The sequence below is a fragment of the Colletotrichum phormii genome (assembly GCF_030913505.1).
Source record: "Colletotrichum phormii strain CBS 102054 chromosome Unknown BDP81scaffold_2, whole genome shotgun sequence".
Classification (NCBI taxonomy): domain Eukaryota; kingdom Fungi; phylum Ascomycota; class Sordariomycetes; order Glomerellales; family Glomerellaceae; genus Colletotrichum; species Colletotrichum phormii.
In genome coordinates this window covers 3,426,898-3,439,763 of record NW_026851444.1, presented here as the reverse complement: position 1 = coordinate 3,439,763, position 12,866 = coordinate 3,426,898, and the positions used below count along the sequence as shown (strand labels likewise).

The 12,866-nt window shown below is 53.0% G+C and overlaps 4 protein-coding genes across 4 annotated transcripts; 3 read left to right on the top strand and 1 right to left on the bottom strand.

Annotated features, from left to right (window-relative positions):
* Positions 1 to 530: 530 nt before the first annotated feature.
* Positions 531 to 2,276, top strand: BDP81DRAFT_308554 (uncharacterized protein; the record flags this gene model as incomplete). The annotated part of the gene is made up of 3 exons (XM_060583473.1): positions 531 to 1,047; positions 1,110 to 1,190; positions 1,273 to 2,276. 3 exons carry the CDS (start codon positions 531 to 533, stop codon positions 2,274 to 2,276), a joined length of 1,602 nt encoding a protein of 533 aa, XP_060451103.1.
* A 629-nt stretch (positions 2,277 to 2,905) lies between these two features.
* On the top strand, positions 2,906 to 3,865 carry BDP81DRAFT_417228 (uncharacterized protein). The gene has a single exon (XM_060589603.1). The coding sequence runs from the start codon at positions 3,009 to 3,011 to the stop codon at positions 3,546 to 3,548; it is 540 nt and encodes a 179-aa protein (XP_060451102.1). The 5' UTR covers positions 2,906 to 3,008; the 3' UTR covers positions 3,549 to 3,865.
* Positions 3,866 to 5,519: 1,654 nt separating this feature from the next.
* Positions 5,520 to 8,398, bottom strand: BDP81DRAFT_93602 (phenol hydroxylase). The gene is made up of 7 exons (XM_060596510.1): positions 8,092 to 8,398; positions 7,982 to 8,008; positions 7,723 to 7,897; positions 7,655 to 7,666; positions 7,068 to 7,590; positions 6,767 to 7,002; positions 5,520 to 6,701 (listed from the first exon to the last, which is right to left on the bottom strand). The coding sequence occupies exons 1-7, from the start codon at positions 8,118 to 8,120 to the stop codon at positions 5,628 to 5,630; spliced, it is 2,076 nt and encodes a 691-aa protein (XP_060451101.1). The 5' UTR covers positions 8,121 to 8,398; the 3' UTR covers positions 5,520 to 5,627.
* A 2,616-nt stretch (positions 8,399 to 11,014) lies between these two features.
* Positions 11,015 to 12,608, top strand: BDP81DRAFT_307877 (uncharacterized protein; the record flags this gene model as incomplete). The annotated part of the gene is made up of 7 exons (XM_060583399.1): positions 11,015 to 11,167; positions 11,227 to 11,453; positions 11,513 to 11,652; positions 11,702 to 11,754; positions 11,810 to 11,851; positions 11,913 to 12,026; positions 12,087 to 12,608. 7 exons carry the CDS (start codon positions 11,015 to 11,017, stop codon positions 12,606 to 12,608), a joined length of 1,251 nt encoding a protein of 416 aa, XP_060451100.1.
* Between the last annotated feature and the right edge of the window lie 258 nt (positions 12,609 to 12,866).

Genomic DNA, 12,866 nt, shown 5'->3' with positions numbered 1-12,866 from the left:
TTTTAGTTGGCACCGATGACACCTGGCTTGTCGCTGCGGGCAGTGCTGCATGGCGACCCAAAGTAGACCGCCTCATTGCCTCGGGTCGCGGGTCGCGGAATGGGCGCAGCTCTGCTGTGGCAAGGGTCCAAGCAGGCTCTTAGGAGATATAACCACTAGCTTTCAAGGCTTACACGCGATTGGATGGTTTGTGTGTCCTTCCAACAGCAGCATACGACATCACGAAACATGTAGATGTTCATGGAAGCGATGTTGGTGCTGCTCTGGTGGAAGTGGAAAAACGTTAAGATATCGGGAGTGCATTCCTTTCTAGGGGCTATGGAATGAGTGATTGGATATGCCTGTATGATGATGAAATTGTCAACGTGAAGCATCTTCCACTTATAAAAGGGCCGTTTTTTCCACCACTTCAGTCTTGCCTTTTCAGAATATCACCCTTCCATCAACACAACCGTCTCTTCCAGACGGTTTGATTCAATATTATCCCTACTTAGTACCTTACTCAGTTCCGCAAACAGACAGTTGCAATTATGAATCAACAAGCCACACTTGAGGTTCAGCCCGTTGGTGTAGATCATCGCCAGCTCTTCTACGAACCTATCGTCCTTGAGAACGCCTTGCAAAAGGCCTGTCGTTTTGGGCAAGAAGTCTTCAACGGCATTCCAGAGGTGGACAACAACTCCCTCGCGACTCAAGCGCAGGTCTTCCACTTCTTCGTCGACAAGCTAGCCCAGGTATGCGACAACAGGCGCGGCGGCGAGACAGTCTCCTCGTTCACTGTTCTCAACGGTCCCGATGGCCCAGAGTACCTCTTCGCGTCCAATCACAGAGACGCGGATGAGCTATCTGAGACCCAGGAATTCGCCGAAAGCCTTCTTACTCTTGTTGGCAAGAACCCAACCGGCCTTAAGCAAAAGGCCCTTGCCAAACAGGTGTTGTGGAAGATTCTGTTATTCAACCTTCCGCGTCTGAACATATACCTGAATACACTGGGTACATCCATAGATGCCTGCATCGACGATTGCAACAGGCGAGAGGCACCAGAAAGTGAGACATCCATCTCTCAACTTCCCCCCCCCCATACTACGAGATTGCTGACACAATTCTAGTCCTCATGTCGGAGCTCTTGAGACTGAAGGAGAAAGCGGACTTCCCTCGCGATCTTGAATCTGGGAGTATTCAAGATAAATGTAAGTTACAATAATACCAAAGTTGCATACGTTTGCCTCAAGAATGCCAGTCTATAGTGAAAGACGGCTGACCCTCGCAAAGTTTTGTGTGACTGCGAAAAGCTCATCAAAGTGGCTGTTTCGATGAAGAGCACTCAGATCGAGCAGGCTATCAGGAGGAACGCCAAAGACGGAGAAATGACCAGCTCCAAGGCCTGGTGCGACTTGAGACACTACCTCGGACGGCTTCTGTCCTTCCGCCAGGCAGCAGATGCCATGATAGGTACCCATGAACGCTTGCCCAACCTCTTCCAAGACTTCAAATTTACGGCTATCCCATCTGGCAAAGACGCTGCAAAACCAATCGCAAGATCCAGGTCTTTCACGGCGGAATCCATCATCAAGAACATGATTCCAGACGATGAAGAGGAACAGAAGTTCTATCTTGAGCAAGCCCTCGAGATGCAGAAATTCGGCCTCGACGACTTCATCTTCAGACAGATCAGCAAGCGCACCTTCAGGCCGCGCGTTCATGCCGAAGTACTCGTTCACAGCTATCTGTTGAGCCACGATCTTCAGCATCCCAGAGATTACTTCAACAGCTGGAAGTACATTGGCAGCAGCAAGCCTACCTGCAGGCTCTGTTCATACTATTTTACTGCGCACCCCGACCGAGTGCAAGTGAGAAAGTCTCACTTCAACCTTTACCCCAACTGGTGTCTCCCAGGGGTATTTGAGGGGCCCAATTCTGGTGCCCCCGACGCAAAGACTCTGCATTTACTTGAACAGATTACGGAGAGGGTGCACGATGATGTGAAGAGGACGCTGGATGAGAAGCGGCCCGTGGGAAAGAATTATGATTCAAACACTTACACCAGTGTGCCACCGGGGTTAACTAGGTATACGCATAGCGACACCGCCAGCATGGGGGAGGCGGCGGTTCGGCTGAATGAGATGAGTCTCAACACTCGTGCCGAAGGGGGAGGTCATCTCCCAACTGAGGAGGGTGATGATGGCTACAGTATGATTGGAGAGGTGGATGAAGTAGCCGAGAATGGGAGCCAAGGTGCACCGGTGAGTGTTATGCGTGCGGGGATTCGGGTTTAAAGAGACTTCCGTAGAGTGAGAGCGTCACAAATTGTTACTTTCTTTAGTTCTCTCCTCAAAGATCTTATCTCAAATTGAATAGTATCAGGTACTAGCTCTACTAGTATACCTCAAGCAATTTACGTTATTTACCAGTCTTCTGGGGCCGGGGTGGCAGCGGGAGCATTGTAGCCATCGCCACTGTCAGTAGTGGTGCGGACCCGGGTCTCGAAGCCGGAGGGGGAGCTGCCACTGCCGCTTCCGCCAATTCCCGGGATGGGGAGGCCGGTCGGGATGATGCCGCCGATGCCGCCGTTTCCTCCACCACCAAGCAGACCACCGATGCCTCCCTCGCTTCCGCCGGTAGGAAGAACAAGACCCTTGTCACCACCGCCTCCCAGGAGACCGCCGATGCCGCCCTCACCACCGCCAGGGAGGCCAGTCGGGAGAACACCTCCAATGCCGCCGCTGCCACTGCCGCTTCCGCCAATTTCCGGGATGGGGAGGCCGGTCGGGATGATGCCGCCGATGCCGCCGTTTCCTCCACCACCAAGCAGACCACCGATGCCTCCCTCGCTTCCGCCGGTAGGAAGAACAAGACCCTTGTCACCACCGCCTCCCAGGAGACCGCCGATGCCGCCCTCACCACCGCCAGGGAGGCCAGTCGGGAGAACACCTCCACTGCCGCCGCCGCTTCCACCAGGGAGACCTCCAAGGCCGCCCTCGCCACCAAGGGGAAGGCCGGTAGGAAGTATGCCCCCGATGCCACCGCTGCCGCTGCCGCCACCACCGGGAAGACCCCCGAGGCCCCCCTCTCCGCCGATGGGAAGGCCAGTGGGGAGAATACCACCAATACCGCCGGCGCCGCTGCCGCTGCCGCCACCTCCGTATCCCCCCTCGCTACCACCACCGATTGGGAACCCAGTAGGAAGTACATTGCCTTTGCCGTTACCGCCGCCGAGGATGTCGCCGATTCCACCTCCGCTACCTCCTCCGCTACCTCCACCGATGGGCAGACCGGTGGGGAGAATGCCACTCAGGCCTCCGCTACCGCCGCTACCACCAAGGCCACCGCCAATGCCACCTGGAAGGCCTCCGAGACCGCCCTCACCACCAGTGGGAAGACCAGTGGGAAGAACATTACCTTTGCCGTTGCCGCTGCCATCGCCGCTGAGAAGGCCGCCAATTCCACCCTGGCTGTCGCCTCCGACAGGCAGTCCAGTAGGAAGAATGCCACTCAGACCACCGCTACCACCGCTGCCGCCGGAGCCGCCGGAGTCAGGGAGTCCATAACCACCGCCGCCACCAGACTTGCCGCCGGTTTTGCCTCCGGATTGGCCACCGGTGGTTTGAGTAGGGCTATTGTAGTCGTCCTTGTGAGCCAAGGCGCCAGCCGAGAAGGCGGCGAGAACGGTTGCGAAGACTGTGCCCTTCATTTTGAGAGATTGTGGGTTTGACTTGGAGTCGTGTTGAAAAGATAGATATAGTTGGAAGAAATGAGAGTGTAAGTGAACGTTGTGCGTGGTGCCAAGAATAGAACGGAAGCCTTGCTTCGAAGTAGAGAAGAATGCTCTGGAAGGTAATGCGATGATGAGAGGAGGGAATTCAACCACTTGGCGGAAGATGTTCCCGACTTATATACGTGTATCAAGGGATCTGGCTGGCCATAGTCTCGCACCTCATATTATTGGATAGGCATTTGTCAAACCTGATGGAAGACCGTGAAATCACCGATGAAGAGGTAAGCTTACTGGGCTAAGAGTAATGCGACATGGTTGAACACTGAAAATAGCGTCATGTGGAAGTTGATCTTGGGCAGTTTAGAGAAACTAGACGTCCAAACCGACATTGAATGAGCGCTTAGACGGACGGAGGTCGCAGCGTTTTCCTCATTTGCACATACTTGCGCTATTAGTGGGAGGGATGGTTGTTTGATGGATGTTGCTCAATCGAGTAAGCTCAACTAATCCTGGGGAGCGGCACCGGGATCTTCAACGGGAAGCGCCTTGTGTGGTGATGTTGGTGGCAGAAGACTGCTCCAGATCCCAGATCCCTCTCGAGTCTCGACGAGTTCTAGACCAGGACAAGGCACGGGAGATTCACCCCGGGAGTTGATGGTGTGATGAAAACCGTCAGTGCGAGTGGCTTGAAGTATCAATGCGCTGCGTTTCTGTCCTCAATTCCCTGAGTAAGCTTTGTAATGAGGGTCGACACTTAGGGGCTAAAGAGAAGATCGCTCACTGTTTCGAGTGAAAAGCGGCGTCTAATTCTCCGAAAAACATCGAGGCGTTTCTCTTAAATGAGAAACGAGGCAATTGACCGAGGCTGTTTCAATATGATACTCTAGGGCGGATGGCAGCAGCGCACATCTCCCGTGAAGCATAGTCCTTTTGATTAAGGCTAAGGGTCTGTGATCTTTTAGCGGCATTCTGCAAAGGAGGGGGGGGGGGGCGCCGTCTTGGCTATCGGATGGCAGGCGTCGCGCTTGAATGACACCAGAGACATGAAGAGATCTGAGTCTCCAGGATTTAATCTAAATAGGCATTTGAGTAAAGTAAGAACCTTGAGCATAGTTGTGATGAACATTGCGAAAGAACGAACGGCTCCCCAGGGAGGAACTGCCTACGCCATTGGCATACCAGACAAGTTCTGGTAAACATTGCGAGATTCAAGGGAATGCGCGCTGTTGCCCATGTGGACTGACTTGACACCAGACGTGCCCGACTTGACAACTAAAACCACATCACTTCCCGCAAACAACTGAACCCTCCTCGACCCCTTCCGAACCCGACTTCAACATTCAATCCCTCGGCAACTTCATCACTCAGTAGCGCCCTTATTCCCGCAGCGGGGGGCTTGTAAGGTTCAATGTTAGAGTGAGGGGAGCGGCACCTCCTAGTGAGACAGAGCTAACAGGGCTAGAGCCCCTGAAGATGATCAGCCAACGCACGGGTAGCAAGGGCCGGAACATTCCGAATAGTGGTCACCGTTGCCTCTCTTCAAGATTACACCGAGATTTGTATAAGAACGAAGATTACCAGAAAGTAATTATAGAATGGAGAAGCTTCACGCTCCAACGACCCTAGACTTGCTGCTTACCATTGAGTGATTTCCGTCAGAACATGAGTAAGTAGAATGGACCGTCAAATCTTTGGGACGACTAGATTCTTTTTGCTCTGCAGCCCAATGCCACATTGGGTGATATTTCATCGGTGGAAACAACTTGCTCTCGGTCAAATTCAAGTCTCGCGAATTAGTTTATCACCAGCGGTTGATTATAACTTTTTCAAGTACTTGATTACACGATTTCTAAGTGAGCTATGAGCTACCCGCTTTGGTCTCAGATGCCGACGGCTAAGAGCCCATGAACCTTTACCGGACCGGCAATGAAGTCCCGTTCGTGCCATTGACTCCATTTGTAGTGGGCTGGCCCAAGACCATACATCCCTCGAAGTACTTTTGCAAATCGTCGAAGTCTTCGAGCTCACCGATCCACGCAACATACTGGTCAGGTCGCACAACCACAACGCAGCCCCTCTGCTTGTCGACGCCGTAGTTCTTGTAAGCGTCTCCAAAGCCTTCGTGGTAGCTCTCGTCATCAACGTACACCTTATTGTAGTCCCAGCCAGTGTGCGAATCAAAGGGATGCAAGATGTCAGGGAAGTCTCTCAGCAGCTCCGTATCGGTGCGCTTCGCGGAGTGGATAGTCAACACCTCGATGACACTGTCAATGGGAACGTCGGTAGGCGTGGCCTTGCGAAGGAAGTGCTCGGGGGCGTCGAGGGCTGCGCAGAACTTGTCTACGCGAGCCTTTTGGGACACATCAAGGACGTTACCCGCGAACAGCACGACGCGGAAACGGCCGTCAGCCTTGAGCCTCTCCTGGAAGTGCCAGGGGCGAGCGGAGGCCTGGTTCAGGACCTTGAAGCTGTTGAAGCGCATACCGACGGGAAGGCCAGTGGCCAGCGCCTGCTTCTTCTTGAAGTCCTCCTCGGAGATGGAGGCGACAGACTTGAGCACCGTGCTACCATCGCCCTGCTTCAGCGAATCGCCGGCCTTGACGACCAGGTTGCTGGCACCGTAGTCGACCGAAAGACCGGAAGCAAACAAGTTGCCCTTGAGGAAGGCATCCTTGAAGACTTCCATGCTGACGCCCTCCTCGTCCAGGACGTCCTTGGCCGGACGGCCGGAGAACAGACGGCTGAAGCGGTGGTCGAACTCGATGAGGTCTTGGGCAACGCGGCGGCGCTCGCTCTGGTATGTGCTAAGAATGTTGCGTTTCGCGATGCCCTTGGCGGCCAGGGCGACCTTCCAGCCGAGGTTGTATGTGTCTTGCATGGAGACGTTCATACCCTGGCCGGCCTTGGGGGAGTGGGTGTGGACGGCGTCTCCGGCGAGGAAGACGCGGCTGTGGGCATCGTACTCGGTGCCGACTCTTTGACCGATCTGTTACAACGTGTAAGCAAAGGCCATCACATCATTAAACTGTACAAGCAAGATGTCGAACTCACTTGGTAAGCGGTCCACCAGTCGCAGTATTCGTACTCAATCTTGTACGGGCTGAGAATCTTTTGCGCAGCGCCGAAAATGAGCTCGGGTGTGATCTTGGAGCGGTCTGCTCTTCCGGATGCATCCGGAGCGACCTCCTTAAGCTGGATGTAGAGTCGGACAAGCTTGTTCTCTCTAGGGATGACCATCAAACTGCCGTTCTCGGCGGAGTGAATAGCACATCGCATGCGGATATCGGCTGTTTGGGCCCAGGTATTAGCATTGAACACATATAGGGATAAAGTAGTAAAAGCGAGACCATACGGAACTCGGTGATGGGGATGATGTCCATGACACCCCAGATGAAATCGGTAGCCTCTCCGTCGAGCTCAAATCCGAGGGCCCTCCGAGTCCAACTGCGAGCACCGTCGCAGCCAATAACATACTTGGCGTGAACAATCTCACTTGCGCCGGCTCTGTCCTGTGCCTTCTTGATCAAGTCCGCCTCGTCATCGTCCCGGATCAAGTTGCTCCGGAACAGACCATCAGGGATCTTGCTCGCGTTAGCAGCCTGAGGAGGGGTAGACTCTTCCTCATTGAGTGTGCGAAGCTTGACTGTCACTGGGTAGGCGGCATCATCGTCCACCTTGGACAGATCTATTTCAAGGGACTCGGGAAGGACCCCGCGTTCGACCTTGATCGCGTCCTTGGAGTGCTTCTTGATATTCTCCAGGAAAAACCGTTCGATGCGACCTTGCTGGAGGACGATCTGCTGGAAGCGTGATAGGCCGACGATGGTGTCTGGGATTCTGTCGCTGCGGCGAATAATACCATCATTGCCGGGGTTCTAATAGCTGTGAGTGTTTGTCCTTGCCAATTGCCATGAGCCAATGCTGAAATTGGTCACATACCCACATGCAAATCTGATAAAATAAGTCAGTGAGACATTCGGTAACAGAGTGTCAGTTGTAAACCATACCTCAATCATGTGATTGGCCTCCTTCCAGGCCCGGTCCGCGAAGCCGAGCGAGTCAAAGATCTCTAGACTGCGACATTGGAGTCCATCGGCCTGGCCGCAAAATATCTTTGTGTTTCTCTTGTCGACAATACGAGCGTTGACGCCGCAATGCGCCATCCAGGCAGCTGCCATCAAGCTGCGCCGGCATTCACACTCGTCAGCCCTCTGGCACCGAGCGTTTGGGGAAAAGAAACCGTTATGTCGCGCTGCTTGAACTTACCCCGCAGGGCCCGCGCCGATGATGAGCCTGTGAGACACGAGGTTAGTGAAATGTTGCGCATGCTTATGGGCAATACCTATGTTAAGCAGGCTGTCTGTGAGGAGGCTTACACATCTACGTTCGATTCGGGAGTGGCCATGTTTGCTTGGCTTCGCGGCGTTTACAAACTTGAGGTTTAGAGTTTGGCGTTTAGGGAGAGTGGAAAAGCGAGGAAAAGAGAGTGTGAGCTGTGCGTTGACAAGACGAAGCTGGATGGCTCGCATATGCTCAAGTCGCGGGGTCCGTCAGCATCTTGACTCGTCTTCGGGAGAGCGACCCCTTGATGAGCTTTCTTGGCTGAACCTCCCCACTTCCATTCAATGAGCTCTGCTTCTCTGCCAGACCAAGCCAATGGGTGCAATGGTTGGTTGATTGAGCAATGGGTTTGATGCGACAGAGGAGCAGGATGCCGTACCACCATCTCCAAAAAAGACTGCGGGGGTCTTCAACGGCGCGCCGGTGGGACCTTGGGCTCGTCACTCCAACACCTGGGAGCGTCCCGCCGACAAGGGCTCGGTGTTGATGGGCCCTGGAGCCATGGGAGGGGGCCGATCTGTTCCCCTTTCTGGCTCGAGTCAGTCAGGACCGAAATGGAAAAGCAGGATGCTTGTCCGTGCGCCATTCATATGGATTATGGGCCCTTTTTCAACGGTCGAAATGGCGCGCCATTAGACGTGGGGGGGCGTTGATGACCCATCAAGAGTACGACGACAAGGGCAGGCTAGATGATACATGGTTTGAATCCAACTGAGCAGGGAGATGGCTTTGTCTCTTTGCAAATCACCTGGGTGGGGGAAGTGCGCAGCGCCCAGCAAGAAATCCATAGCAGACGAGTTTCTTCGAGTTCCAATGACTGCTCAGACTGTTGGAGACCTAAGAGAGAAACAGCACCAGCTTGGCTGAAAAGCAGACGGAGGCCCGGCTCATGCCGAACTCCTCGGGTTATTGATATCTGATAATGTTACTCGCCACCAGCTAGCTGGTAACTTGCCTGACAGTTTTTCTTTTTCCCAACACCATGGTTAAGGAAATGGCTAAGCGATGTGCTTCGGGTGATATCGTCTACGAAGTACAACTTGAGTCCAGACAAGGAATACACAGACTTGATGCGACTCGAAGGTTACGCGCTTCTCGCCGACGTTAGCGAGACGAATTCGCAACCCGTGGAGACCACGCAACGGCTCCCCCACTAGCCCGTCCGTTAATGATGGGTCCGTCGTTGGGTCAAGAAAGCCAACCATAACCGTAAATTGTGGACGGTGGTGCATCCTGAGTCCGCGGTGTATCGGCGATCCCACCGGCAGTTACGTTAAATGGCTGGTTGACGTGGCATTTTTCCGTTGCAGGGACGAGTTGATGGGACGGGCACATTGATAGAGGTAAGCAACGAATTCTTCAAGATTTGATAACAGTCGGACTACTGCCGCGACAAGGCCCCGATTGACGGTCGCGGTATTGCGCGAGTTAAGAGTTCATTGTAACGCTTATTCGCGGGCGGACGACGTTGTCTCTCCAATTTAGTACGGATAATGGAGTATCAAACCCCGGAACCCTTGAGCAGCAGTTTCCACTATGGGGAACAAACCCTGGGCAGAATTATCTGCAGATTCTCGCAACGACAAGATCTTGATTCGTGCTCTACCAAGTCCGTATCCACAGAGTTACCACCTTTTTACAGCTCGAATACCACTCATTGCCGTCGTTGGAACTCGAACTGACTCGTCACATTGTATTATCACACTGGAGTCACTCTGGCGAAAACACTCCAGATGGTAACCCAGCGTTACAAAAAGGGTGAATAGCTCCCGACATTACGAGGCGTTGATCATTGCTCCTGCGACCGGGGCCGCGTAAGAAGATGGAATGATATGCTGCACCTCAGGCGTCCGAGCGACTGGGTTCCTGGCAGGGTTTCAATGCGGCCAAAAACTCGAGATCGACATTCCTACAGTTCCATTGGGCCGCAATGAGATATGACAGAACACAAGTGCGATATGTCCTATTTGTACCGCAAGCGAGGCAGGCAAACAGAAGCCGGACGCGCGCAACGCGGGTAGACGGCTCCAAGTTCGTGGGAACTTTGTAAAATGCCGTTTCATGCAATATACTATGGAGAACCTCAGGGGAGCCACATTGGATGTTGAAGACTATGCTAGACCAGCCACCAGGGTTCAAGACATCACTAATTATGATTGACGTCCTCCCGTCACAGTCCGCCAGTCCCAAAGGAGAATATCTGCTGACTGGACTCGATTAGTGAACTATTTAAAACTTAGCTTCAATACGGATTGGTTCAGAAATCACAGTGGCGTAGCGCCACAGGTCTCGGTTTTAACCAACGGCGAGCCTAGATCACCTGTGGCTCTGGGGAGGACCAACGTTCCCGGCCGGCCCCTCCGGTTCCCCGAGCAAACCTTCGATCGGACGGTTTGGTCCTCATGTGGTATCCAGAGTGGAAAACGACTGGGGCAGTTCTCCTATGCCACTCTCGTTATCGAAAGCGGAGCGGGCTCCGTGACGATATTCCCCCTGACCCATTGAGGATGCGAGCAGACGGAGCAGTCCGTACGCTGACACCGTTCGTGCCCTAATCACCCTCAGTCCCAAGAGATGGACTGTACGGAGTACGGAGTACATCATAAGCACCCAATTCAGACCTTCCCCTGCAATGGCCTCACGATCGGCATGGACCTTGCTAGATATTGTGAACACTGAATCAGGAGCACCGAGCAGGGAACAGGCACAAGGAAGGCCTTTAAGAAGAAAGAAGAGCAGTGACACATGAGCGATTCAAGCTCCCAGGCGCACGGGGCTACATGCTCAAGGTCATCGCGTCGACATCTGTTCAGAGTTTTTGTCGGGTACTTAATTATTTACACATCATGTTTCCCGCTCAATCTCCTTTCGTCTGACTTAGCTGCTGGGTCCGGCTATGCTTCTGTTTGTTTTCATCTCTGGCGGTTCTTTTCCTTAAGGTTATTATTTGTGGACAAGATGTCCGCCGCTGAATCGAACGCATTCATCCGGGAGGTCTGGGGCTTGCAGGGTGCTGCCTATCTCGTGGTGGGATTACGATATTACAGTCGAGCCTCTACGTTAGGATGGAGGAAGTTTGCTTGGGATGACGCTCTGATGTTCCTGGCAATTGTAAGCATTATCGTGGCTAAGTCAACGTTGAACTTACACTTGACTAATCTCTCCGATAGCTGGTTTATACTGCAGAATCGGTCGCAGCATATTTTGTCGTAGCTTACTGGAAAGGGTTCGCCAACAATGGCATGACAGACGACCAACGAGCTGCTTTAGATCCGGCGTCACCAGAGTGGTTATTGCGCGTCAATGGCTCCAAGACACACGTTATTGGTCTTCTACTGTACACGACTCTGCTATGGCTGTTGAAGGCATGTTGGGTAGTTTACTACTCTCGTCTCACGTGAGCGACTCCCATAATCCTTATTCGATATCGCCCCTTCCGGTGCTAATGTTTGGTAGTGATGGTGTTCACAATATGAAGCGAGTCATCTCCTGGGCGATGATTATCATGCCCATCACCTACGTCGCTTGTCTTCTGGTCGCATTCATGAAATGCATTCCATTCCAGAACCAATGGCAGATCAACCCTTCACCGGGGAGTAAGTTACAACAATCATCCTGGAAAGTAATTGTACTGACTGAAGATAGACTCTTGTATGCCTGCCGTTTCTGTGTTGCAGACGACCTTTGTCATGGCCATGGTAAGTTGCCTTCAGTTTGCAACACATCCTCACTGCATCACTGACGCTTGACTAGAACACGGTAACGGACTTTTATTTGATGGCTATCCCGCTGCCGGTATGTTGTGAATGGAGACATAGTTGACAGGTGATTCGAGAGCTGACTTGACATGGCTTAGATGGTGTGGAAGTCCCATCTTCCCTGGAGGAAGAAGGTCACCCTCATGATCATGTTCAGCGGCGGCTTCCTCGAGATGACCTTTGGTATCCTCCGTTGCGTCTCTATTCTCACAGTAAGTTGACGTCGTCAAGACTGCAGATGCTATAGACATTCACTAACATTTCTTCCCCAGGTCGGCGACACCGATCCCGCTCAATCAGGCTACTGGTCTGTACGAGAGTCCTTCGTATCCGTAGTACTCACCAACATGCCCATGGTCTACCCCCTTTTCAAAAGCGTCATCGACAAGAGCCGCAATGCGAGTACAAACAAGAGCGGCGCCATGGGGGACAGTCAGGGCTATCGCCTGGGCAGCTACCCAGGGAAGCAGGGACCCCGAAGTCACCCGCTCTCCATTCCAAACGAGACCACTTGGGGATCGGACGAACACATAGTCTCTAGTAGCGTAGAGAAGAACATCGCCGGCGGAGAGGAAGCCTCGATTGGCTCTACCGACAAGCCTAAGAGCCCTTACTTGCCGCAAGGTTCGAACATAGCTGAGGTCGCAGCAGAGCCGGTTAACAGCAATCGGCAATCGATGAGGGCAAGGCAGCATCAACCTGACGTTGACCCAAATAAGATTGTCGTCACCACGGAATACACTATTTCGAGGGCAAACCCCGAGCCGCATGGACCTCGGATGAGGAGATATTGATGTGGTAAGGAGGGGGTCTAAGGCAGATTTTTCAATACCGACTAGTTACAATTAGGGCTATCATACCTACGTAATAAAGAAAACCCCAGGAATATCATCCGTATGTCTGCACGGTTGGGCATTATTGGGGCGTGAACAAGCAGCGATAATACTGTTGGAATATTGACGGCAGAAAAGGGTGGATTTGAAAGGTGGTCTGGGCCGTTGCAAACGGCCCTTCCACCTACTTATACCTAACGGAGGAATCGTGGGCTACGC

Bases quoted from the DNA above. Each gene is read 5' to 3' on its own strand.
- BDP81DRAFT_93602 (XM_060596510.1), bottom strand. From the start codon at position 8,120: ATGGCCACTCCCGAATCGAACGTAGATGT. The intron at 8,009-8,091 runs GTAAGCCTCCTC...CGTGTCTCACAG, and splicing joins CCCGAATCGAACGTAGATGT to GCTCATCATCGGCGCGGGCC. The intron at 7,003-7,067 runs GTATGGTCTCGC...GGGCCCAAACAG, and splicing joins CATCCCCATCACCGAGTTCC to CCGATATCCGCATGCGATGT.
- BDP81DRAFT_417228 (XM_060589603.1), top strand. From the start codon at position 3,009: ATGCCCCCGATGCCACCGCTGCCGCTGCCGCCACCACCGGGAAGACCC.